The 24,251-nt window shown below is 46.5% G+C and overlaps 1 protein-coding gene and 1 long non-coding RNA gene across 3 annotated transcripts; one reads left to right on the top strand and one right to left on the bottom strand.

Annotated features, from left to right (window-relative positions):
* The first annotated feature begins 1,193 nt into the window (after positions 1 to 1,193).
* Positions 1,194 to 22,441, top strand: EXOC3 (exocyst complex component 3). 2 transcript variants are annotated; one of them, XM_036409609.2, is made up of 13 exons: positions 1,194 to 1,297; positions 2,888 to 3,082; positions 5,069 to 5,288; positions 6,379 to 7,060; positions 8,997 to 9,114; positions 9,875 to 10,000; positions 11,519 to 11,619; positions 14,695 to 14,805; positions 14,884 to 15,034; positions 16,597 to 16,719; positions 18,698 to 18,859; positions 19,377 to 19,504; positions 20,248 to 22,441. In XM_036409609.2, the coding sequence occupies exons 2-13, from the start codon at positions 2,939 to 2,941 to the stop codon at positions 20,417 to 20,419; spliced, it is 2,238 nt and encodes a 745-aa protein (XP_036265502.1). In that variant the 5' UTR covers positions 1,194 to 1,297; positions 2,888 to 2,938; the 3' UTR covers positions 20,420 to 22,441. The 2 variants fall into 2 exon arrangements, with proteins under 2 accessions (XP_036265502.1, XP_036265501.1); XM_036409608.2 differs by lacking the exon at positions 1,194 to 1,297 and having other exon boundaries at positions 2,883 to 3,082.
* On the bottom strand, positions 7,905 to 24,218 carry LOC118703017. The gene is made up of 3 exons (XR_004982904.2): positions 22,748 to 24,218; positions 16,993 to 16,997; positions 7,905 to 7,920 (listed from the first exon to the last, which is right to left on the bottom strand). It is a non-coding gene; the product is annotated as an uncharacterized LOC118703017 (long non-coding RNA).
* Positions 24,219 to 24,251: the final 33 nt, after the last annotated feature.

Here is a 24,251-nt window from a genome sequence, read left to right as displayed (position 1 = left end):
CAACAGACAAGCCCTGAAACCTTAGTACACTAGCGACCCAGTGCATGGATCCATGCATATTGAAAGGAAATTAATTAGAAGGTGGCCAGCGGGGCGGGACTGGACACACCCTGGAACCAACCTCCCATGGTCCTTCCCTGGCAAGCCGCATCCCTCTGGCAGGTGAGGTCCCTCTGCCTGGCCTAGGGGATCAGAATGAAACTGGCTCTCCAACATTCCCTGAGAGGTCCCGGAGTGCAAGAGGGCACTCTGCAAAGTTGCCATCATACAGGGTGCGGAATGCAAACGCAAGTGTGCAGTAAACAGGATTTGGAGCTGACAGTGCCCCAGCAACAACATAACCCACGGCCAAAGGTAGAATCGTGCGGCCCAGAAAGGGATTGGACTCCCTCCATTCCTGCGTTGAGCATCTGACCCCTGGTAATCAGTGCGCATCATAGTGACTAGTTGGTCAGACACTTAGCATATTAGCCATATATATATATTACTTGGGAGTAATACATAGACCATCCTCCTCCAGCTTCCTTTCCAGCTCACCTCCTGCACTACCACCCCCAGCTTCAGCCCCAGCCAGCTCAGCTAGTATCTCAAATTGTTCCATTTTGTGACCACCAGTCCCAGATGGGCTGCTCCCACATGGACTTCTGATCTATTTGTGCTCCCTGACGGGCTTAGTGTTACGTTGCGGAAGGAGGAACTCAGGAGGCCATCATGGTGAGGGACTATGAATTTATTCGATCATCTCCACACCAGATGGTGAGCCTGGATGGCTCCAGCCAGAAAAAGAGAGAGAGAGAGGGAGAGAGAGAGAGAGCGCGCTTATTTACTGGACATGAGAGAGAGAGAGAGAGAAAGAGAGAGAGAGCGAGAGAGAGAGAGAGAGAGAGAGAGAGAGAGAGAGAGAGAGAGAGAGAGAGAGAGAGAGAGAGAGAGAGCGAGCGCTTATTTACTGAACATCCGCCCCTTGTGCCGGGCAGAAGACAGGTGTAGCAGCTACACAGGGAGACTCCATGGGAGGTGGGGCCTGGCTGTCCCGCCCCCGGAAGTCAGCAAGGGCTACCGAGGACGTGCGGGAGACAGAGCGGGTGAAGGGGAGTCCTGAGGATGCGGTCCGGGGGAAGGGGCGGCCGGTGCATAGACAGGGAGACGGTCCAAGGGAGCATTCCGATTAGGTCCCGGCTGCTACCGTGGGAGGGCAGAGGCCACCAGCCCAGTTTTTCCGGTCAAAATACCGGAAGCGGAAGTGGCCGCGGGTTGTTCAGTTCCGGTCGGGCGGCGGACAGAGGCTGCACAGACGGTGAGGGAGTTGCGGGCGGGGACAGGGGCGGTGGCGGACTCCTGGGCGGTGGTCGCCGGTCCAGGGCGGTGGTCACCTGTCTCCCTCCGTCGTTGTCCCTCCCCAGGCGCGGGCGGGCGGGCGGGGCGCGGCCCTGGAGGCGGATGGTGCAGCCCGAGCAGCTGCCGCCGCCGCCTCGTTGCCCTAAGTAGTTTCGGGCCACAGTCAGTCATCGCCTCCTCGTGCGAGGCCGCGGGGTCACCCCTCGCCTGGGATTCCCGCCGGAGGAGGTGACTGTCGAGTTCCGAGGGCGCCCGGCTGGCCCCAGGAACGGCGGTGGGAGCCGCAGTGGCCGACAGCCGGAGGCGCGGACTGACGTTTTGCGCACCTGCGACCGCTGGAGGCCCCTCCTTGCCCGACTTACTGCCCCTTAGTGAGAATCGGACAGGTGTTAATGTCGCTAGAAGTGCTGAAACATGTCAAAGCGGAACAAGAAACAAAAGCAAATGGCAGGATTATGTACGCAGGTGGAAGTAACTTGGAAATGCAAAGGAAAAACGGAGAACCCTGATACAAGCGCCTGCCTGTGGATGACGGGTGTAGGCGGGTTGCCTGTTCAGATTTTCTGCATTGGTGTCCATAACTTCATAATCAGAAAAATAAAAAGGAAAGACTGTGGTTGCGATATAGTTCTATTTTGAAAGTGAAATGAGAAAGCACATCGTGTACAAACGGAGGAATTATGTAACACTCAGCCCTTAGGATATCCTCGTGCATTTCAGTGTTTTTGTGAAAGTATATGGGGATGGGGAAATGGACATTTTTAAGGAAAGGGTGGGATTTATTCATATTTTTGAGACATTGTGGACAGAAAACATTCATGGAAATGGAAGTCAAATGAAGTTAAGGGGAATGGATTCTTGTCTTATCCTCATTTGCCATTCTCACCAATCTCCCTTTTGGCTCCAGGACCAGGATGTCGGTAGAGCTGGGTTGAAGGCAGGCTTGCTTAGTTTCAGAGCATTTGTTCTGTACAGTGCACCAGAGCCTTGTGCCCTTGACTGTTGTTTACTAGGCTCTGTTAAATAGTAGGAAGCAGAAATCTGGATGCTATAGACAGTAGTGATTTTTAAGGGGAATCATAGGATGTGTGCTGGGACTTCCGCTGGGTGGTGAGGTGTGCTGTCCCTGTGCCTCCATGTCCTCACTAAGACATTCTGGCGCAGCTGCCCCATTGGCATGGCCAAGGGGTGGGGTGAACATTCTGGAAATAAGGAATTGGTCCTGTCTGGGTAAGAGAAATGCCTCGGAGACTGACATCTCATATGCTGAGTGGCCTGGGGTCCACATAGAAATATTGTCCATATCTCATACCTGTGAATGCCTCTGCTCACCTTCAAGGCAGAACTTTCTCCATATTTGAGTTCTGAAGGTTTGTGCTTCTTATTAAGGAGTTGATAATCCCAGTTCAGTGTTCTTCATGCTTACTGGATTAATCAAATGCTCTTCTTACAGCTCCATTATGTAACAACTGCCTATCGGGGGAGGAGGGCTGTACCTAACGTTTCTACCCATCTAACCCTCTTGTTCCTTCTCCCCCCATGCACACAGGGTACATAACTCTAGTATGACAGGTTTGGAGATCCCACCTGCTTTTTAACCATGAAGGAGACAGACCGGGAGGCTGTTGCAACAGCGGTCCAAAGGGTTGCTGGGATGCTTCAGCGCCCGGACCAGCTGGACAAAGTGGAGCAGTATCGCAGAAGGGAAGCCCGGAAAAAGGCCTCCGTGGAGGCCAGATTGAAGGTACGAGGCCAGAGAGGCCACAGGCACCTGCTGCACCCGGACAGGACACCATTATTTAACCCGAGTTTTAGGTTCTTGCTTAGCTTCATTATTGTAATGTTCCTAAGTTAGACTTAGTGATGATCTAGGAAGAGACAGTGTGGAACATCACCTTTACTTAGCATGTTCTTTCCAACAGTATATTACCAATCAATAGATTTATAAAGAGGATTGTGGGAATAGTTATGCAATCTGAAGAGAAATCAGAGCCTGGCTGGTGCGGCTCAGTGGTTGAGCATTGACCTATGATCCAAGAGGTCACGGTTTGATTCCTTTCGGGATGCATGCCCGGGTTACGGGTTCAATCCCCAGACTGGGTGGCAGTCGATCAGTGATTCTTGTCATTGATGTTTCTGTATCTCTCTCCCTTCTGTTCTGAAATCAATAAAAATATATATATATTTTTAAAAGATTTTGGGAACATTGAAAACACCAGTGTAACAACTTTTAATAGTTATTCTTTTTTTCTAAACAGCTCTTGTACAGAGTGCTTCGTGAGAATATTTTATTTAGGTAATTTAAGCACATGATGTTTAGCAGGCTCACTGTGTGCCAGGTATCTGCTGGCCCTAGGGTAGAAGGGAGGAAGAGAGTTAGACACATTAAGAGTGTGTAGGAGTGGGGCAAGACTGAAAATCATTACTTTCAAGATATTTTATGATTTGGATTGGCTTTTACCTTAATTCATATGCACACTCAGTATAGTTATAAAAATGTTAAGATCCTGGGCTGCTATGGTTGACAGGCAGAAGAATGGTCTTGAGAATTTTTCTTTGATGCAAGTTAATTCTCACACTGATATGGCAAGGAAGTCAGCTCTCCACTAGAAAACACTAGCATCCAGGTAAGGTAATGGCAGTCTTGATGAGACAGGATAAGGCCATTCGTTTGTACCCAGGGGATTCCCAAAACCCATGGATGGATTTGAAACAGCAGTTTCATGTTAATTTTAAAATGAATGTGGACATGCTGCATTTTTAGTCAGAATTTTAATCTGTTCTGGAAACTGTGGGATTAAGAATTATCAATAGTGATTTAGAAACCTTATCTGGTCTGTTACAATCATTGTTAATTATTCCTAAATGCAACTTAAGACACCTGGGTTAAAGGTGTTCCTGGCCTCTTTTGTGCTGCCTGCTCTTTCCCTTCCTGTCCACCTGTGCTGCTGTGTTATGCCCTCTCCCTTCCGACTGTACAATTCACTAGGTGACATTCCTTTGGGCCCGAAGAGTGAGTTCAAATTTTATGTGCACCAGTTCTGTGTAGTGGGGCTGACTGTCCTTGAGCAGAGACTGGTTGGGGCTGAATGGCAGGAGACCTCTCATTCCTAAAGCTGATGAGCAAATCCTGACAGTTTTCTGTACCTAGATAAGGCCTGTTAGGAAACAGAGGCACCTGAGAGATCATGGAAGGGGTCCTTCTAAAGCAGGGGTGGGGAACCTTTTTCTGCTAAGGGCCATTTGGATATTTATAACATCATCCACAGGCCATACAAAATTATCAACTTAAAAATTAGCCTGCTATATTTGGTCAAACATTTAATAATTCACTTCTAATGCCTTGGCAGGGACAGACCAAATGATTTTTTGGGCCTCATATGGCTGGTGGGTTGGATGTTCCTCACCCCTGTTCTAAAGATACCATTTAAGGGGTGGCCATAAGAGCTAAGGCGCACCCACAGTGGTGTCCATTCTCTTTAGGCAGAGTGGCTGGATTAGGAGTGTTGTGAGGTTTTCTCAAAAAGCTTTAAAAGGCGTTATTTTGTTCCAAGGTAGCAATAAAGAAAGAAGTTCACTTGGGAATCAATTAGATACTCGTTGAGTTTTATTCTCTTTTCTCTCTGTGTTGACTGTTCCCTGCTATGGAAATGGCATTTCCTCACTTGAACCTCCTGGGAAGATTTGTTGTATCTGCCCAGCACTGCTCACTACTCACTGTCTCCTTCAGGCAGCCATCCAGTCTCAGTTAGATGGAGTGCGCACAGGCCTGAGCCAGCTCCACAATGCACTGAACGACGTGAAGGACATCCAGCGGTCCCTGGCCGATGTCAGTAAGGACTGGAGACAGGGCATCAACACCATCGAGAGCCTCAAGGACGTGAAGGATGCTGTGGTGCGGCACAGCCAGCTCGCTGCTGCTGTGGAGAACCTCAAGAACATTTTCTCAGGTAGCTAAGCTGACAGTGGGGCCAGTGGGCACCTCGGGCATCACAGGGCAGAGTGCTACCAGTGCTCATGCTCGTGGCTCTTGCTTGGTTTCCCTTGCTCTGTGGGTAATGCAAAGGCATTCCAGCCTTTGTGCAGTGCTTTGTAGACCTGTCTCAGAGTTAGCAGTAGGTGTGATTCCAGCTTGCACAGTTAGCTTATTGTTTTGAACATGCATGGAAATGACCAACTGAGCAAGTAAGAGCTAGTAGTTCTGTGCTTGTCAGGACAGAGGCACAGAAGTGGGTAACTGAACTAGTTCTGTGTGAGCTACGTTCCTTCAAGGTGGTTAGATCAGTAGACCAGCTGGGATTTTTCTGGGTGCCGAAGAATACAGATGAACCACCCCTTGAAAGGAGCTCGTGGACTGTGAGAGAAGCAGCTCTGTGAACAGGACAGAGGGAGAGGTGACTAAGGAGAGCAGCAGTTCCCAGGAGCAGGAAGATTATATACAGGCTAGGGGCCTTGAGGGCTTGGGTAGGGCATGCTCTGGAGTCTCAGTCTTAGTTGGAACCAGATTTGGTGGAGGCTGTGGGGCTGGTGTGGGGGCAGGAAGGTGCGGGAATGACCCTTTCAGAGTAATCTTCCCAACACTTCCTTAGTGATAGGAAGAGTGTTCCATGGACTATTCAGGATAGTGTTAGCTGTCACCTGGGTGGGCTCCCTTTGGGTTCAGCACAGCTCCTCATATGGTGCTGTGACGGGAGCTCCTTGTGTGCTTTCCCCAGAGCCTGTCCCTCCACTTGTCCCTTTGCCTCTGTCAGATTCATCAGCATTCCAGCAAGAATTCTGGGATAGTCTGACCACTTCCCTACCTTTATCTCCTGTTTGGTCTCTGGAAGTTCTATCTGTGTTTCCCCAAACTGCTCAACCTCTTGTGTATCCTAGAACAGTTCTTTTCACTTGCCCACTGTTGTGAATCCGAAGCACAGGAGGCCTTGTTTCTGCCACAGTGTACATGTGTCCTGTTTTCATGCCTGTGTCTGAGGGCAGCACTGTTGAATACTTGGTCCCATTGCTCTATGTGTAGTCATCTTGTGTCTTTTTCCCTAGTGCCAGAGATTGTGAGAGAAACCCAAGACCTCATAGAGCAAGGGGCTCTCCTGCAGGCCCACCGGAAGTTGATGGACCTGGAGTGCTCCCGAGATGGGCTGATGTATGAGCAGTACCGTATGGACAGTGGGAATACTCGTGACATGTCCCTCATCCACAGCTACTTTGGGAGCACACAGGGGCTCTCTGACGAACTGGCGAAGCAACTGTGGATGGTGCTACAGAGGTCACTGGTCACCGTCCGCCGTGACCCCACCTTACTGGTGTCAGTTGTCAGGATCATTGAAAGGGAAGAAAAGATTGACAGGCGCATACTTGACCGAAAAAAGCAAACTAGCTTTGTTCCTCCAGGAAGGCCCAAGAATTGGAAGGAGAATATGTTTAAAATCTTGGATAAAACTGTAATTACCAGAATCGAGGGCACACAGGCTGACACCAGGGAGTCCGACAAGATGTGGCTCGTTCGCCACCTAGAAATCATAAGGAAGTACGTCCTAGATGACCTCATCGTTGCAAAAAACCTGATGGTTCAGTGTTTTCCTCCCCATTATGAGATTTTCAAGAATCTCTTGAGCATGTACCACCAGGCCCTGACAATACGGATGCAGGAGCTTGCATCAGAAGACCTAGAAGCAAATGAGATTGTGAGCCTGTTGACTTGGGTTTTAAACACCTACACGAGGTAACACTGACTTTACATCTTGTGTTTTATTTTACAAAAACATACTGATTGGCTCTAAATAGCTACTGTTGTTTTGCTCCTCTCAGGTGCTTGGCACCCACAGGTATTAGTTTCTGGTTGATGACAGTCTTCCTAGTCCATCTGTGGGGCTTGCCCTTGAGGTCGGGCCCAGCCGCTGGTTGTGTGAATCTTCATATGTTTGGGTGGTGCCTCTGCCTTTGACATCCAGTCCATATTGAGCAGTTCACCTTGGACTTTCCTGTGGTACTAAGTGTTCACTGTGTACTAACCTACCTGCTTTCTCCAGGAGGTGACACTGGGCAGGTGGTTTCACCTCAATTAACAGGTGAGAAGATACTTGGGCCCAAAAGTTCCTTCAGAGTCACGTGGTTGGTGAGCACACACCAACTCACTCTTTTCCTAGGTTTGGTTTCTTCTTCTCACCATTAGTGTTGGGAAAATCACTTATCCTTTTCCATTTCAGCCTGGGGGCTTTGTTACTTCACAAAAGTGACATGTGCCATTTCTTTCATGTATTAGCTTAAGGTAGGGTTTGGAAAATGAGGCAATGGTGGGGTATTCTGAATTGCTTGAAGATTAACTAGCTGAGAGGAAAACACATTAAATCTTGCATGGTTTTGTGAATAGAAAACGGTATTAAGTACTGTATTGGAATCGTTTTTGTAGTCTTGTTGCTATTGTGTAGAAATTAATTAAATCTTTTTTTTTAGCAATAAGGTGTTGGGATTTTTTTGTATATGTAATGGCTTACAGTAGAAAATGCGTACATTTCAACGCAGAAAAACATAGAGAGGAAATATCTTTTTAATGATGATTCTTGCGGCTGCAGCTTTTGTTGTCTTCTGTGTGCTGCCCTCACACAGCCCGGGAATCCACAGCTGCCATGATTGCCCCATCTGTCAGTCGTCTCCATGCAGCCTTGGCCTCCACATGTTAACCGTGAGGAAGGCACTGTGATGATTTTCTTCCTTTTGTATATGAGCACAGGGAGTAACGTGCCCACTTCCTATGGCCAGCAAGTAAGTGGGGAGCAGGATTCAAATCTGGATCTAGGCCCTCACTCCAGCCACCTGACTGTGGAGTGTGTGTTTGTGTGACACGCCCAGTTTTGTGTGTTCATTTTGTTTTTCACTCACTACATGGTAAGCACTTTTCTGTTCTTGGGAACTCTTGGGCAACTTCCTATTGTCATCCCATTCTGTCATATTGGACTTTTCCTGGGAAGAGTTGAACTGCTTTCATAATGCAAACATTTTCATGCTGAATTAAGGTTCTTGGGATGAAAGTCATGTGGGTTAAATAGACAGTCTTTTGACATTGGCATACTCTTATAAAGATTATAAGATTGACTTGGATTTCTGATAAAGAGTGGACTAGTGTCATTTAAACACACATTTAGTAAATGTAGCATAAGGCCCAGGAATTTTCTGAGCAGTTGAACCTTGGATTTTTAAGAACCCAACCACATGCACAGGTATTAACGTTTTTAGGAAAACTTTTTTTCTGAAACTTAGTCCATATCCCTGCCTTCTTAAGCACGGTAGACTGGATTCGGTGACGATGTTCTTGCTGACTTGAGTTTCACTGTGGATGTTATGTGTTCTCTGCATTAGAGATTGTTCCCCTGTTTCATAGACATGTCTTTTCGGCACCCCCTATTTGTCCTGGTCTTCCATGGGAGGTGCCATGGATGGAACAAACTTTTTTTGCCCTCATGGGGCTTCTTCCCTAAGTTGGGCCTCCAGTTCCCTGTGGTGTGGGCACAGGGGCTCCTTGGCCAGCGCTCTTCCCGCCTACCCTCTTGACTGCCTTAAGGGTGGTTGGGTATTTGTGTGTGAAAAGAAATAGCAACACTTACCTGAGACTTTCTGTCTTTCTGCTTCTTAATCTTTCTCATTCCTGGGTTTTTCTGTAGCACAGAGATGATGGGAAATGTGGAGCTGGCCCCGGAAGTGGATGTCGGCACCCTGGAGCCTTTGCTTTCTCCAAATGTGGTCTCTGAGCTACTGGACACGTACATGTCAACTCTCACTGTGAGTAGAGCACTGTGTTGTCCCGGAACAATTTGTGCCTAGTGCCCCACACGTTGCATTGGGTCTCTTGAGTATCATGGACTGACTCCAATGAGCAAAAGCAGGGAGTAAGGCCCTGTCTTGACATTGGCTCTGTTTCTGGGAAATCGAGTCTTGAAACGTTTGCCAGTTAGAGGAGGAGAGTGGCCCACTCTCTGGCCTGGGATATGAAGGTTGGGGGTATACATTCCACAGGTATGGAAATTGTCTGTTTGGAGGGCTGGGCCTGGTAGGCTCGCGAAACCCCAGGATGTCCTGTTAATGTGTGGTGGCACCTGCCAGCCTCTTACCATTGAGCCTGGGAGTGAGAAGGTGGCAGTTAGGGCACCAAATAGTGCCTGGTTACCCCCAGACAGTCTCAGTAAGATAAGGTCTGGGTCTGCTTCTTGGGATGGTGCACCTGCTCACCAGACAGTATTCTGACATGTGGAGGGCTCTGTGCGCAGGAGGTAACAGTGCTGGTGTCTGGTCTTCCACAGACAGGTCTGCCTCCATCTTCCATGTGTGTGCAAGCCCAGCCTGTCCTCAAAGGTTAAGTTGGTGGAGGTGGTGGGGACACCACCACTGTGGAGCTAGCTCTTGGGACGGCTTTTCTGTCATTCCCTTGTTTGGGAACAGGAATTCCCAGGGTACTGTGTTTGGCTTTGGCAGCTGCCCTACTTTATCCTTAGCTCAGAGGGCCTGTTCTTTTCTCCCTTCCTCCGATGCTCAACTTCCTTAGTCAAACATCATTGCTTGGTTGCGGAAAGCTCTAGAAACAGACAAGAAAGACTGGATAAAAGAGACTGAGCCTGAAGCTGACCAAGATGGGTACTACCAGACAACACTCCCGGCCATCGTCTTCCAGGTACCATCTGCAAATTCTGAGTTCATTTCTGGTTAATACGGTCTGCGATTTTACAAATGAACACAAGGTTCATCATTTCATAGTGAAGATAGAAAGAGCCTCCCTAGTTCCATAGGTCCTCCTCTTTCGGGAGTTGAAGAAACGGAGGGTTATATCTGCCAAGTAGTTCTGCCCAGGGTCATTTTAGTTTTCCTAACCCTTTTTTTACTTGAACTAGAAGTGTTATTTATGTGTAATGCTCAGATTTGAGTTTGCTTTTGTGGAGTTTCCTGATTGTAAATGGCCAAGATATATCTTCACAAATGCCACAAAATTGAGTCTATGGACTTGGGGAAGAGTCCTTTAGATTTTAATGATAATCATGCATTCTTACAGTGAGTTTACATATATATATATATATAATTTTATTGATTTTTCACAGAGAGGAAGGGAGAGGTAAAGAGAGCTAGAAACGTTGATGAGAGAGAAACATCGACCAGCTGCCTCCTTCACACCCCCCACTGGGGATGTGCCCGCAACCAATGTACATGCTTTTGACTGGAATAGAACCTGGGACCTTTCGGTCCGCAGACCGACGCTCTATCCACTGAGCCAAACCGGTTTTGGCAGTGAGTTTACTTTTTAATGCCCTGTCGCCTGCTAGTATCCCCCAGTATCCTCTTTTTATTTGGCCCATGCTGACAGTAGGAGGGCTGAGTCTTATTGGAATATTCGTTTGGCACACTGTCTGCTGAAGAGCTGGGACTCTAGTCAGCAGAAGTGTTGGTGGTGTTTTTATCCAGGTGATACCATTACTTAGTCACTGATCAGTCCTCACCTTCTCTTTAATTTGGAAAGTTTGACATGATAGCCCATTTACGACAAGGACCTGGGGTGAGCTCTGCCTGCTGGCCCTTCTGTTTTTCCAAGTCTGGTTCCCCTCAGCTCCAATATATGTCCTAATTCTTCTTAAGAAATACACATCACTAATTACAGTGCAGCCCCTGACACCCATATCATTGTGTCTCTGAGCTCTCCATCTCCCTGTCAGCTTCCCAATTCATTTGCAGGTAGTTAGGAAATGGTTCACTTGTTTTTTTGTTGTTGTTGTTGTTATTGTTTTTTTTAAATATATTTTATTGATTTTTTACAGAGAGGAAGGAAGAGGGATAGAGAGTCAGAAACATCAATGTGAGAATCATCGATCAGCTGCCTCTTGCATACCCACTACTGGGGATGTACCCGCAACCACGGTACATGCCCTTGACCAGAATCGAACCTGGAACCTTTCAGTCCACAGGCTGACGCTCTATCCATTGAACCAAGCCAGTGTCGGCAGTTTACTTGTTTTTTGTTTTTGTTTTTGTACCCAGTGAGAAAGTTGGTTGTTTAACTAACTTTATTTTTCGCATGTTTTCATTTTTTTCTCTCTGAATTTGGATTGTCCTAACTACCAGTTAGCAGATGGGGGTTTTATATAACAGGAAACCTGCGCTGTTGTGAGTTTATGTCAAAATTCATACATTCTCCAATTTTTAGATGTTTGAACAGAATCTTCAAGTTGCTGCTCAGATAAGTGAAGATTTGAAAACAAAGGTACTAGTTTTGTGTCTTCAGCAAATGAATTCTTTCTTAAGTAGGTATGTATTTTTGCCAGTGTACTAATTTAGAAAGTTTATGTTTTTAAAAATTAAAAGCAAAAATGTGTCGATCTTGATGTGCCTGATATTAAAAAAGAGCTTAAGCCTGGGTTGACTATAGTCACCTTCTTTTGTTATTTAAAAAGGCAGCTTTTTCTTGCTACTCCTATTGAAGGTATTTTACCAGTCCCCTGAGAGCCAGATCTGATCTGTGACATCCCCAGCAATGTAGTCAATATACTGCAGGGCTGGAGTTAGAGCTTTTCCTGAGACACGTATCCTTCCCCTAGTCTGACTTTCTGAGGTGAGGAGGACAGCTCCAGGTACAGTGGTCACTCTGAATACCCACCACTGAGAGGCACCCCCAGTAGAGCTAGCCCTGGACAGGGTGCTCAGAGGGACTGTCTCCAGGACACCTCCCTCCCTTTGAATTGTTCATGAAGAAGGTCTTTCAAACCTGTGCACAAGTAGAAAGAATGACATAAATAACTGTTTACCCATTCAGGTTCAAAAGCTATCCCTTTAAAGCCATGCCTTGCCTCATCTGGTCTCTCAATCCCTTCCCCTTTTCCTCTTTCTCTGCTGAAATAACTTTAAAGAAAATCCCAGACATTGTATTATTTCCCCTGCACTCTCTATTTCCCCTAACTACAGTGCTGTCAACCCATATAAAACTTGCACAATTATTCCATGGGATCATCAGATACCAAGTTTGTACTTGGATTTTCCCAGTGGTTGCAGACAAATTATCTCTTTATAGTTATGTATTCTAGATCATGTGTGGTTTTTTGGGTTCTCAGCTCTCTGGTACAGGAGAACATTCCCTTCCCCACTTTAAGCCGTTGACTTAGGGAGATGTGCACATCGTCCTGTAGAGCAGCGACCACCAACCAGTGTTCTGTGGACCACTAGTGGTTCGTGAGGTCCAAAAGGTTGGCGACCGCTCCAGCCTGGGTCGCAGATTGCCGTCTTCCCACAAACCACAGGTTGTCTCTAAAGACTTGTAGGATTCCCCTCTTTGCTTACTGTTCTGCAAGAACACTGCCTAGGTGGTGTGTATGCTCCGCATGGCAGCACATCAGGAGATGCGTGTCCCTCCATCCTTCCGGTGGCTCAGTGCTAGCAGCTAGGCCCCTCGGAGTCCCCATGAGCCATCCATCTGGGGAACATGGCCTCAGGTAGTCATTTTGTTAGAGGGATGAGATAGAATTCTTCTGTAAAGAGCAAGTTTTCTTTATCTGCCCCAGCGGTTTGATTACCTGAACCACACTTTGGAAAGAAAGGTAGAATAAATACTGAATAATTTCTCTTTAATTGCCAATGTTCAGTTTGGCCCTTTCTTAAGATCTGTTCTACTCCTGTACATATTAGAGAATCTTCTAATAAATTAAAAAATAAAGCCTGTAGCCATCTCAGTTGTTTGCTTCTGTAATATCTAAAGAGTCTAATTTATATCTAACACATGACTGTGTTCCATTGTATAAGTTTCTAGGAAAATTATGTGAGATATGTAAGATAATACTTTCCCATTACCATCAGATACTAGGTGTACCGGTTAATAATGCGAATTTTTTTCAATAGATGGAATTACACATATGTTGATAAATATGTGATTTGATATGTATGCTATTTTGTTGTATTGACAACAAGCTTCAAAACTTCATATGTCAAATTTGCTGAAGGTGTTAACGTCATAGATATTTTTACGCTTAAAAATGTCAACCTTTGTGCCAAAAAAAGCATCTGCAGGAAGTTTTAATACATTATTTTGAAGAAAAGTGCTGCTGAAAGTTATATACTTCAGGAAGCTTATGGTGAACATGTTCCATCTCAAGATACTTGTGGACACTGGTTTAAACACTTTAAAATTGATGATTTCAATGTGAAAGACAAAAGAACGTCCAGGTCAACCAAAAAAGTTTGAAGACCAACAATTACAAATATTATTGGATGAAGATGCGTGTCAAACTCAAAAATAACTTGCAGAAAGATTAAACGTTGCTCAGGAAACAATTTCCAATCGTTTACAATCAATGGGAAAGATTTTAAAGGAAGGAAAATGTGTGCCACATCAATTGAACGAAAGACAAATGGAAAACCAAAAAGTCATCAGTAAAATGTTGCTTCAATGGCATGAAAGAAAGTCTTTTTTTGCATAGGATTCTGACTGGTGATGAAAAATGGATTTATTTTGAGAATCCCAAATGCACAAAATCATGGGTTGATCCAGGTCAACCATCAACATCAGCTGTAAGGCTAAATCACTTTGAAAGAAGACAATGCTCTGTGTTTGGTGGGATCAGGAGGGTGTGGTGTATTATGAGCTTCTAAAACCAGGTGAAACCATTAATACTGATCGCTACCCACAACAAATAATCAATTTGAACCACACTTTGACTATGAAATGACCAGAATGTTCCAGAAGACACAGCAAAGTAATTTTGCTTCATGATGACGCACTATGACACACTTCAAAACCAGTTAAAGACACATTAAAAGTTCTTGCCTGGAAAGTATTAATCCACCTGCTGTATTCACCAGACCTTGCTCCTTCAGATTACCACTTCTTCCGATCAATGACACATGCACTTTCTGAGCAGCACTTCAAAATGTACAAAGAAGTGGAAAATTTGGTCTCTGAATGGTTTGCCTCAAAACAAGGAAACTCCTATTGGAACAGAATCCACAAATAACGTGATGGGGAAATGTGTAGCTACTGATGGACATTCCTTTGAATAAAGCTCTTTTGATGTTTCTCTTAAAATTATTGTGTTTTCTTTGATTACAAAATCTGCATTATTAACCGGTACACCAAGTATTTCAGAATATTTATATAATTAGAACACTAAACCCTATTTCAAAGGGTTGACAAGAAGTTAAATTGTAATAATTTATTTTAAATGACCAACTTTTATGTTCTATTAGTATAGAGTGTCCCCCCAAATTTTTTTTAAAGATTCATCTGGTCTAGTGTTAGTGATGTGAAATATCTGTTTAGGTATGATGTCAGTGTGGCATTTGAAATACCTGCCAGTTATTCTCTGATGCTATTTGATGTGGGTTGTCTGTCCTCAGATACAAAGACGAAGCTCAGTTGTATAAAGAGGAGCACCTGAGAAACCGGCAGCACCCGCACTGCTATGTCCAGTACATGATCGCCATCATCAACAACTGCCAGACCTTCAAGTAAGTGGCCGTTGGGGTTGAAGACAGGCATGTGAGAATACTCAGCTACCTCACTGAGCCTCAGCTGTTCCCTTGCAGAGAATCCATAGTCAGTTTAAAGAGGAAGTATTTAAAAAATGAAGTGGAAGATGGCATGTCTCTGGGCCAGCCAAGCATGGATGGGATTCTGGATGCCATCGCAAAGGAGGGCTGCAGCAGCTTGCTGGAGGAGGTCTTCCTGGACCTGGAGGTAGGGCACTCTGCCATGCATTCGAGCTGAATGTGCACCTGCCTTCATCCTCAGTCACAGTTAAAGCGCCATGGCTTTTTTATGTGGTGTAGACACGAGTTTCGGTCCTTCTACTACACAACTGAATTGACACTCCCAATAAATATAAGTGGATTACAAACTAGAATCAAATATATCAGGCAGACTGTTATATTCATTAGCAGAGTCTTAATGTCAAACCAAACTGAGAACATGTGCATGGTGCATATGCATGTAACATAGACCAGTCTCAGTTTTGAATAAAGATAGAAAAAAAAATCATTGACAAAATGCATTTAACTTTATATCAAAGGCATAAATAACAGGTAAGGTTTATTTCAGAAATGCAAAGATGGTTCAACATTATATAGATGTATTAGCAGAAATCAGAATATATTTAAAATACAAAGCCATGATTATTTCAGGTCCCCTGGAAAGGAGCTTCTAGGATGTTTGGTGGGATAATTTCATGATGTCTGTAACTTTCTTGAAAATCATCCAGAAAACAAATGAAATGTATGAATTTGAAATTATTTCAAAGTATGAAAAAAGACAATATAATCCAAAAGTAGATAAAAGACATCAGTAACCATTTCACAGTAAAAGGGACACAAATATCCTAAATATCTATGAAACAAAACATTCAATCTTACTGATCTTCAAAGAAATGCAAATTTAAAAAGTATTATTTGTTGCTTATCAAAATGACAAGGATTGCAAACATTGATACCACTCAGTGTTGTTGAGGGCATGAGCAAAGGGACAGTCTTTTTGTTTTTTCATTTTTAATCCTCATGTAAGGATGTTTATTGATTTTAGAGAGCTAGAGCTAGAGCGAGAAAGAGAGAAGAGGGAGGGAGGGAGAAGGAAGGAGGGAGAGAGGGGAACATTGATGTGAGAGAAACATTGATCCATTGCCTCCCGTACACACCCCAATCAGGAATTGAACCCATAACCTTTATGGTATATGGGACAACACTCCCACCAACTGAGCCACCCAGCTGGGGCCAAGGGACAGTCTTGTGTTCTATGTAGAATATGAATTGTGCAGCTTTTGGAGGACAGTTTGAAAACAGCTAATTAAGATTTTAGTTTCTATACTTTTTGAGCAATTCCACTTTTAGGAGTATTACCTGCAGAGTGTACGAATTCACTGCAGCATTATTCAGTTGCAAAATGTGAAAAACTTTAAATGTCCATGAGGATTGGGTAAATAGAGTATTCATATAATAGATACAAGGTGGGGCAAAAGTAGATTTACTGTTGTTTGCATGGAAAATAATATAATAATAAAGAATAAACTTTCATATACTCACAACTGTAAACCTACTTTTGCCAAACCCTGTATATGTAGTCATCGGTGGTGAAATGTTTACACACAGATACTTGCATATCTCACAAGTGTGTCATCTGAGTCCTCTGTGGTTAAAGTACATACTTGCAGGTCACCCACCAGTAGTGCTTGTGACAACAGCACATCAAGCAGATGTGCACAACTTGGGGACAGTGTCAAGGTGATACTTTCTCTGGGTTGTGCTTTTTAGCAACATCTCAATGAGCTGATGACAAGAAAGTGGCTCTTGGGATCGAACGCTGTAGACATCATCTGTGTCACCGTGGAAGACTATTTCAATGATTTTGCCAAAATTAAAAAGCCGTATAAAAAGGTAAGAGTGTGGGGGCACATTCACATGGTGTGAATTCACCTGCATGCTAGAGCCCAAAAGGCATTTTGTGTAGCGTATTCATATAATAGATACAAAGTGTCAAATTAGTTATGTGAATGGAAGTTCCTAGGTGGTTTTATTAACCTAAGGCAGGTAGGAAACATTAGTGTCTAAAGATAAGAGGGAGGTAGCGATGATGAGGCCTCTGAGTGAAGGTTTAGACCATTCATCTGACAGCTATCTCCTGACACCCCACTAAACTCATACTGACACACAGCCTAAGACCTGGACCCTGAGTGGGGGTACTGGCTGTGGCTCTGATGAGAGGATGAGCAGAAAGGCAGTCCCCTGTCCAGATCCCCGTCATGGCACACTGGCTGCTGGCCCTTTTCCCCTCCACAGAGGCCCTGTGAGAACAGGGTGCTCCTGTGTTCCTCGTTATCTGAGGTCTTAACCATATATGCATCATGCCCTCAAACAGGGCTTGGTCATCTTTCTCATATGCACTTGGCCTTGTATAGGTTTTGCTCTTGTTGCTATTAAAAGTGTTACTTTGTAAAATCAGGCTTTCTGACTTGTTTGTAGAAATAAAGTGTTTTTGATATGCTGTCCTCATATCTGGACACTTTGTAAAACTTTCTAATTGTTCCTAGGATTTGTCTCCACATCTTTTCATGTCTCCATGCAGATAGGTGTTTTATCTTTGAACAGTGACCTTGTATGTTTTTATTTTCGATCTTTATAGCTTTTGTATCTTCTCCATGTCTTGTTGCACTGGAAACCCAGCCCAGGGGGTTTAATTCCGAATTTCAAAGGAAATTCTAACTGCTATTAAAAGTGATATTTACAGGGAGACAAAAGTGTTTTAAGTCCAACTGACTCATGGGTCCTTTCACAGCTGTTAGGAGCCTCTGGTGCTTAGAGGTTGGCGGGACCAGCTCTGGTCAGTATTGAATTTCTTGTTGTGTTCACAGTTTTTGGTTCCACTTTTTATTTCTTTAAACATTTTTGAATATTGACTTAACAGTTGATCTCAGCCCCAAGTTTGGAGTCCTTGAGCCGGGAGCTTCTTGTCTCTGTGGCCTCCCAGTCTTGGTGGCTCGACGCCTAGTGAGATTGGAGCTCACTCCTAAAGTGAGAAGGTCTGCGCTCCCGAGAGCCTGGGCTGTTGGAGTGGCACACAGTCCTTTGACCCTGGTCTCGGCAGCGGCCCCATGTGGGTGCTTGGTGCGGTCCTGCTTGTCTTATTGGGGGCCCCTGGAGGCCCTCCCTTTGGCACAGGATGGGGAGCATCCAGTCTCCCCAAGTAGACCCAGCTTCTCTTTGGTCTGGGGCTGTGATGGGCACATCATGTCATTTCAGTTTGATTCACGTTCTTGCGGGATGACTGCCTGGTGCCCGTGGGCTCCATTGGAAGCCGGGGTCTACATGTGTCACACATTGTGGACAGAACCATGGTCTTCTCTGAAACTTCCTCAAATGGATGGTCTCGGGTTCCTCCCTCCTCTGAAGCACTGTCACCATTTCCATAGACTGGTCATTAAACAGCTTTGTGATGAGGACAGTGTGTGTGCTTCATGCGTCTGTCCTGTGGAGCCTGTCTGCCTGTGCGGGCTGGAGTTGGGGCCTGGCTTTAGCTCCCTATTTTCCCACTGACCCCCCCACTCTGCTCGGGGGGTGAAGTGCTCTGGCATGGGTGCAGAACAGGGCAGCTCGGTGGACGCCCTTCAGCACGGCTCTTGCCAATGCTGTGCCCTGCCTGCATAATTCCCTTTCACCATTGGGCTTTAGGGAAAACAGCGAATACTGCTATGATTTTCTAAAGTAAAATTTATGACTAAAAGTCACAGATGTACCTATTTACTTAATATATTTACTCTGAAGTTCTGCTATTTGTGCTGGCGGGAAATGGGAAGGAATGTGTTCTGTTCACATGTCGACCTACATGTAAAACAAAGCCCACGTGTTCGCTCTTCAGCGGATGACAGCAGAGGCACACCGACGCGTGGTGGTGGAGTACCTGCGGGCTGTGATGCAGAAGCGCATCTCCTTCCGCAGCCCCGAGGAGCGCAAGGAGGGTGCCGAGAGGATGGTCCGGGAGGCCGAGCAGCTGCGCTTCCTGTTCCGCAAGCTGGCGTCTGTGAGTGCCATGCCTCATACCCTCACTGTCACTAATAAGTGTTGTCACTTATTTTCGTTTTTACCCCTGGGACTTTAGGGTAGTAGTTGATCAGGATCAGTCATGTCAAGAACCAAGTGACCATTTGATTCTTGTTTCCTTTGTAAACTGGAGGATCTGCATGCAGATCTGCCTGACCAGTGGATGGGGCACATGTACTCAGGGCAGTAGCTTCTAGGCTCTTCTGGTGGTAGCATGTAGCCGGACTTCAGCTTCGAGACACAATGTTCACAGGTCCCCTCCCTTATGAGGGCTAAGCTGACTTCATGACCCACCCAGACCCCCAACCCCATGTCTGTGCTGAGTGTTCCCATAGGAATAGCCCTCTGTGGGAACCAGTCTTGGTGTTTATGTGAGAGAAGGGAGTGTGCTGGGCAGGCATCCTTGGTCAGAGAGAGGGTTTGACAGACTCCAGCCTGCGTCTGGCTGAGGCATGGTGGTGCTGTGTGCTGCTTATGGCCTCCATACTGACTTCCAGGGATTTGGCGAAGATGCAGACGGGTACTGTGATACGATCATCGCCGTTGCAGAAGTGATTAAGCTGACAGACCCATCCCTGCTCTACCTGGAAGTCTCGACTCTGGTCAGCAAATATCCAGACATCAGGTAACGGCCTCCTGTCTCAGCTAGAACTCAGGGAGCGGAGCCACAGGATCATTCCTAGGGTCCTGGGCTTTAGGCATGGCCCCAAGGGGTGACAGTGTGACAGGTCTGGACTTCTGTGAGGATGAGTTATGCGGACAACAGTTGAAGGCAGAGTGGGATTCTGAGAACGATAACATGCCCTCTTGCCAGCCCTGCCGTGGATAATGTAGCTCCCAACGCTCAGAGTGCATGTAGGGCTGGGTGGAGGCTCAGTGGTTTTAAGAAGCTTGTGTTGTGCTTGTAGTGGGTTCAGAGAAGGGAGCCAGTGTGCCATGCTTGCCAGGACTCCTTCCAGCCTTCCTGTGGACAGTGCTGGCTGCAGGCTCCCACCAGCCTTTGTGAACCCGCCCAGGTCACCTCAGCCAGGTTTCTTTTCCTGCTGCTGTTCTGGTCTTGCCGTGAGCAGAAAACCCAGGGGTCCTGTGCTCTCCAGGGTCATTGTGCTTTAATTAATTCATTAAACAGAGATTTAGAAAAGCAACCTTTAAAAATCTTTGCAATTGTAGATTGAAAAAAAGACTACATTATAATATGCAAACTTGGGCTTCTTTCCCAAGGGAGATGTGCCTTTCACCTGCGGCTATGGACCCTGTTCTGGGATCATCAGTGCCCGCTGAGCTGCAGGCAGGGGCAGGGGGTGGGTGGTGGTGGGGGCACTCAGTGCATTCCCTTATACACTCCTGCCATTTCCCCCACTTTCCCAGGGATGACCACATTGGCGCACTGCTGGCCTTGCGAGGGGATGCCAGCCGGGATATGAAGCAGACCATCATTGAGACATTGGAGCAGGGCCCCACGCAGGTGAATCCAAACTATGTGCCCATCTTTAGGGAAATCATAGTTCCCAGTCTGAACGTGGCCAAGCTCCTCAAGTAGACTTTCACTTTCTGTCTGACCTGTGGTTGGGGCACATCTTCATCCCACAAACTTCATCCCATGCCTGACATCCAGTGTGACTCATGGTGCCGAGAGCAAGGCTGCCTGACCGACAGGCGCTCTGGTGGTGGGTTCTGACCCTCTCATCTGGTTGCGGACCAGCTTTGTGGGCAGGGTCCCGGCTGACTTCTGGTTCACCTCTCGTCTCACTCCCTTCTGTAGTGTCAGCACTTCTAATGTTCAATAAAGTAAACGCTGTGGGAAATGAGCTTCCCAGCTGTTTCTTACTAATGGTGACCACAGGGCCCAGACACAGCACCTGAAGGTGTCCCCATCTACCTGCCACCCTCACCCATCTGGACAGGTCTCACTGGTATCCCTGTGGCCCACTGCTCCACACCCACACAGGCAGCCCTTGGCGTTTCAGATGTATGGGTCTTGCTTATTCCTGACTCAGGGTCCCTGAGACCCTTTCTCTGTTATTCAGCTGTCTCTCCATGGCTGTCTTCAGTGGTAGCTTGTTTTACACATTAATCTTCAGACCGGGTTCATGGAAGGGTTCGTCCAGGATAAATGGTGAGTCCCTGCATATGCCTCCCCAAACTTTAGTCACCCTCCATCCCAGGGAGCGAGATTTCTTAGATGGGTGGTGCCTGGAGAGGAATTTGCCCGTTCCTCTGTCGCAGGCCCCGTGTACCCTAGATTCGGGCTCCCACGGACTGGCCAGTTCAGACTGGAGGGTTGTCCCTCAGGAAGGCGTCTGTGCTGCTCCCTCCCATTAGGACTGCTTGTGTGTCCCAACAGGCTGGTTTCCTCCTAAGATACATTCCAGACGACAAAGTTTCTATTGCGATTTCACCCTCGAGACAGATAGGACTTTTTCTTGAAAGAATCAAAACTGAAGTGGAATTGACATGTTGCTGACATGTTGCTAACTCAGTCATGAGTTAGCTCGGGTCTTTTTCTCAACTCTCGCTCTTGTTTTAGCCCTAGTTTCTCCCTCCGCCCCTTGGTTTCAGGTGCTTCATTCTCCCGCTTAGGCTGGGTGGGCACTGTTCCCATCCTTCCTAGGCCTGTCCTCTGTGCTGTGATGAGTCTAAGGGAGGGAGGGGTGGTGTCACCTGACTCTCCTAGGGAGGAACCAGTTTCCAGGGCCCAGGCTGTGCCCACAGCTGTGTGTCCAGTGACCTGGTACCAGCCAGAAGTGCCCTCACTCCCTCCCTCCTCTCATGTGCACACAGGTAACGTTAACTCCGGCGCCAGAGCAATGTCTGCCTTCAGGACACTGCTCCTTATGTTCTCTTTGATGTGATTTCTCATTGATAATGTTTGCACCAAAAAATGCCTTGAAATCTTTTTAATAGATTTGATCAATCAGTTGTGGCAGGTTCTGCGATGGGCCCCCTGCACAGACGCTGTCAACAGCACATTGGGGGCCACGTTAAGGCACATGGATTGTGATTAGGGTTACATAGCTTGACTGAGATCATTTTCACAAAATTGAATTCACAATTTCACCACTCATAACTTATAATACATTTCAATTCCAATTTCAAAGAAATTCTTGCTTTAAAAATTCTTTTCATAATAGATCAATAGTATGCAGTAGGTGAGCATTGTGACAAAATTATTTTCAAGATACAGAAATGAGAAGTAGCGACTCCTAAATTTGTGTGCTTTATAGCCTACCACAAAGTAGGTCAAAGTTCAGTATTAAATAAATAGGAATTCTTTCCTAATAAAAAATTTTACAACAGTTTTCCTAAGGAAATACATTCATAAGACATTGTTTACATTCTGTTTTACAGTGACAAGAACAGCTAGGATTCTCATTTATGAAATGTATCCACAGTACGAGGGTTTATGACACTGTGTTAACAGATGGAGTTGTCTCTCGATCACTGAAATGTGGGTTTTGGAGTTCTGTGAGGTTTCATGTCTGGAACTTCCGTTCCATTATGGCTGTGCTTATTAGACTGTGCCGTTCAACTAACAGGAAATCTGCCTGCCCCTTCCTCCTCCCCAAAACACGGGGCTGAAGGGTTTGTTCAGGAGACATATGTCAAATGGATTCACCACCTAGCAGTTGAGTGGGTCCCAGGAACTGCCCTTGAACTGCTTTACCTGACTCAGCCTCTGGCCCTGCAGCTAGAGATTGGACCTGAGTCCCGTGGCCCAAGGGAGTTGTTAAGGCAGCTGGAGTGCCCAACTGGCTGGGCTGTGGACCCAGCCTGCTCTGGATGAACCACTCCTGCGGGGAGTGGACAGAGCATTGCCTTCCTGACATTGCTGTTGGCCGTGGCTCAGTGCCTGCTGGTCTAAGATCACTTATGGGCAGGTTTTGTGCTCTTTAGAGTTTATTAAAATGGTTGCAAAATGTGGGAAAACAACTACTGAAAACCAATCGGTACTTCTTTATCTGTGATGGCTGAGCTAATGATTCAGTTCACATAATGAGCAGCCCCACTCCCCTTAGGATAAAGAGCCTTCTCTGTATTGGTGAACAAACACCACACTAAATGTGCCTTTTGCTGTCCCTTGTTTTTCTCAACAGCAAAACGTAGAGATTTTCCCATCAGGGACTCAATGTGTACCACTAAAACATTACAGACTGCTAGTAACCCTGGCCTGTGATGGCTGTGAGCATTTGAGCACTGCATGAAGTCTTTCCTGAGCAGAGGTGAGCCTGGCTTCTTTAGAAAAGCCTGTAGGAGTGTCTTAAAGTCCATTGTCCCTTTAATCCCTCACTACCTTGTCTTCACACAAATCCCTGCCAGTGAGGAGTGGGTGGGCAGATGAGGGCCAACTCAATGGCCCCTTTCCTGGTCACCACTCCCTCTAGGTCAGTCAGTGGCCTCTGGAGGGCCCCTGGCTCGGTGGGAGGCTGTGGGAGGAGTTCTAAGGCCACTGTCCCTGAAACCTCAGGGTGGCAGGTGGTCTACAGCAGCCTCAGGGCAGGGCCAGGGGTCTGAGCCCCCCTCCAAGCCCTCGTAGTATCCATGAAACAACAGCTCTTCCACCAGCTTCCCCCTGTTGTGGTTAGGAGGGGTCAGACCAACCACCTGGCCCAGGTCCACTTAAGGACTGGCTCTAATTCTGAACAAAAGTTGCTTGCTAATGAAGGCCCCACTCGACTTAGCTGGCGCTGTGTGGGTGCACTCATGGGGCCTGGTTTAGTGCAACCTCTAACCCAGCCTGGGCCATCTGCCAGTGTCAAGTGGGGCAACTCAAGCCAGAGAGTAGGGGCGTGGGACACCTGGTACCCAGAGGCTGCCACACTGAAACCCAGGTAGGACAAGTGCTGGGCTCTGGGAATCTCAGCACAAAAAGAGTGAACAGACAGATGTTTCTGTAATTGTACCCAGTCCATAAGGTGGCAGGTGGTTCACAGAACTGGTAAGTGGAAGTGACATCACACAGGGCCTAGGACAACCATGGCCCCACCCCTCGGCCTGTGAATTGTTCCTGAGTCAGGGCTTCTTACCTAGGGCCCTGAGAAAGGCCAGCCGGAGACTGGAATCAAGTTGGTATTATGGGTAAATATCATTTTGCTTGTCTCGGTTTCCCTGGCAGTGTTGAGAGAATGGACACAGAGTGTAAGAACTCAAACACGGAGCCTGGGCTCTGTGGTCCCAGGGCCCTTGCAGTCCCTGAGTCAGGAGTGACAATGGGAATAGTAACAAGTGCCAGCTCAGTTCAAAACCAGGACAGGTGTACAGAAGAATCCACGAGGCAGCCTAGGCAGCCTCCGTACAAGGGCACCTGCCAAGACCTCCCAGAAGCTGGAGGCTCTCGGCCACTGGCCTTGCAGATATTTGGATCCCTGCTGGCG

The sequence above is a fragment of the Pipistrellus kuhlii genome, unplaced genomic scaffold, assembly GCF_014108245.1.
Source record: "Pipistrellus kuhlii isolate mPipKuh1 unplaced genomic scaffold, mPipKuh1.p scaffold_m20_p_4, whole genome shotgun sequence".
Classification (NCBI taxonomy): domain Eukaryota; kingdom Metazoa; phylum Chordata; class Mammalia; order Chiroptera; family Vespertilionidae; genus Pipistrellus; species Pipistrellus kuhlii.
The sequence above is the reverse complement of the archived record's forward strand: the minus strand, read 5'-3'. Positions and strand labels throughout refer to the sequence as shown.

What these genes read in the sequence shown, in the direction of transcription:
- EXOC3 (XM_036409609.2), top strand. Translation starts at nt 2,939, where the DNA reads ATGAAGGAGACAGACCGGGAGGCTGTTGCAACAGCGGTCCAAAGGGTT. An exon ending in GTTTTAAACACCTACACGAG is followed by an intron (nt 7,061 to 8,996) that starts GTAACACTGACT and finishes GTTTTTCTGTAG; the next exon opens with CACAGAGATGATGGGAAATG. An exon ending in TGTTCCGCAAGCTGGCGTCT is followed by an intron (nt 18,860 to 19,376) that starts GTGAGTGCCATG and finishes ACTGACTTCCAG; the next exon opens with GGATTTGGCGAAGATGCAGA.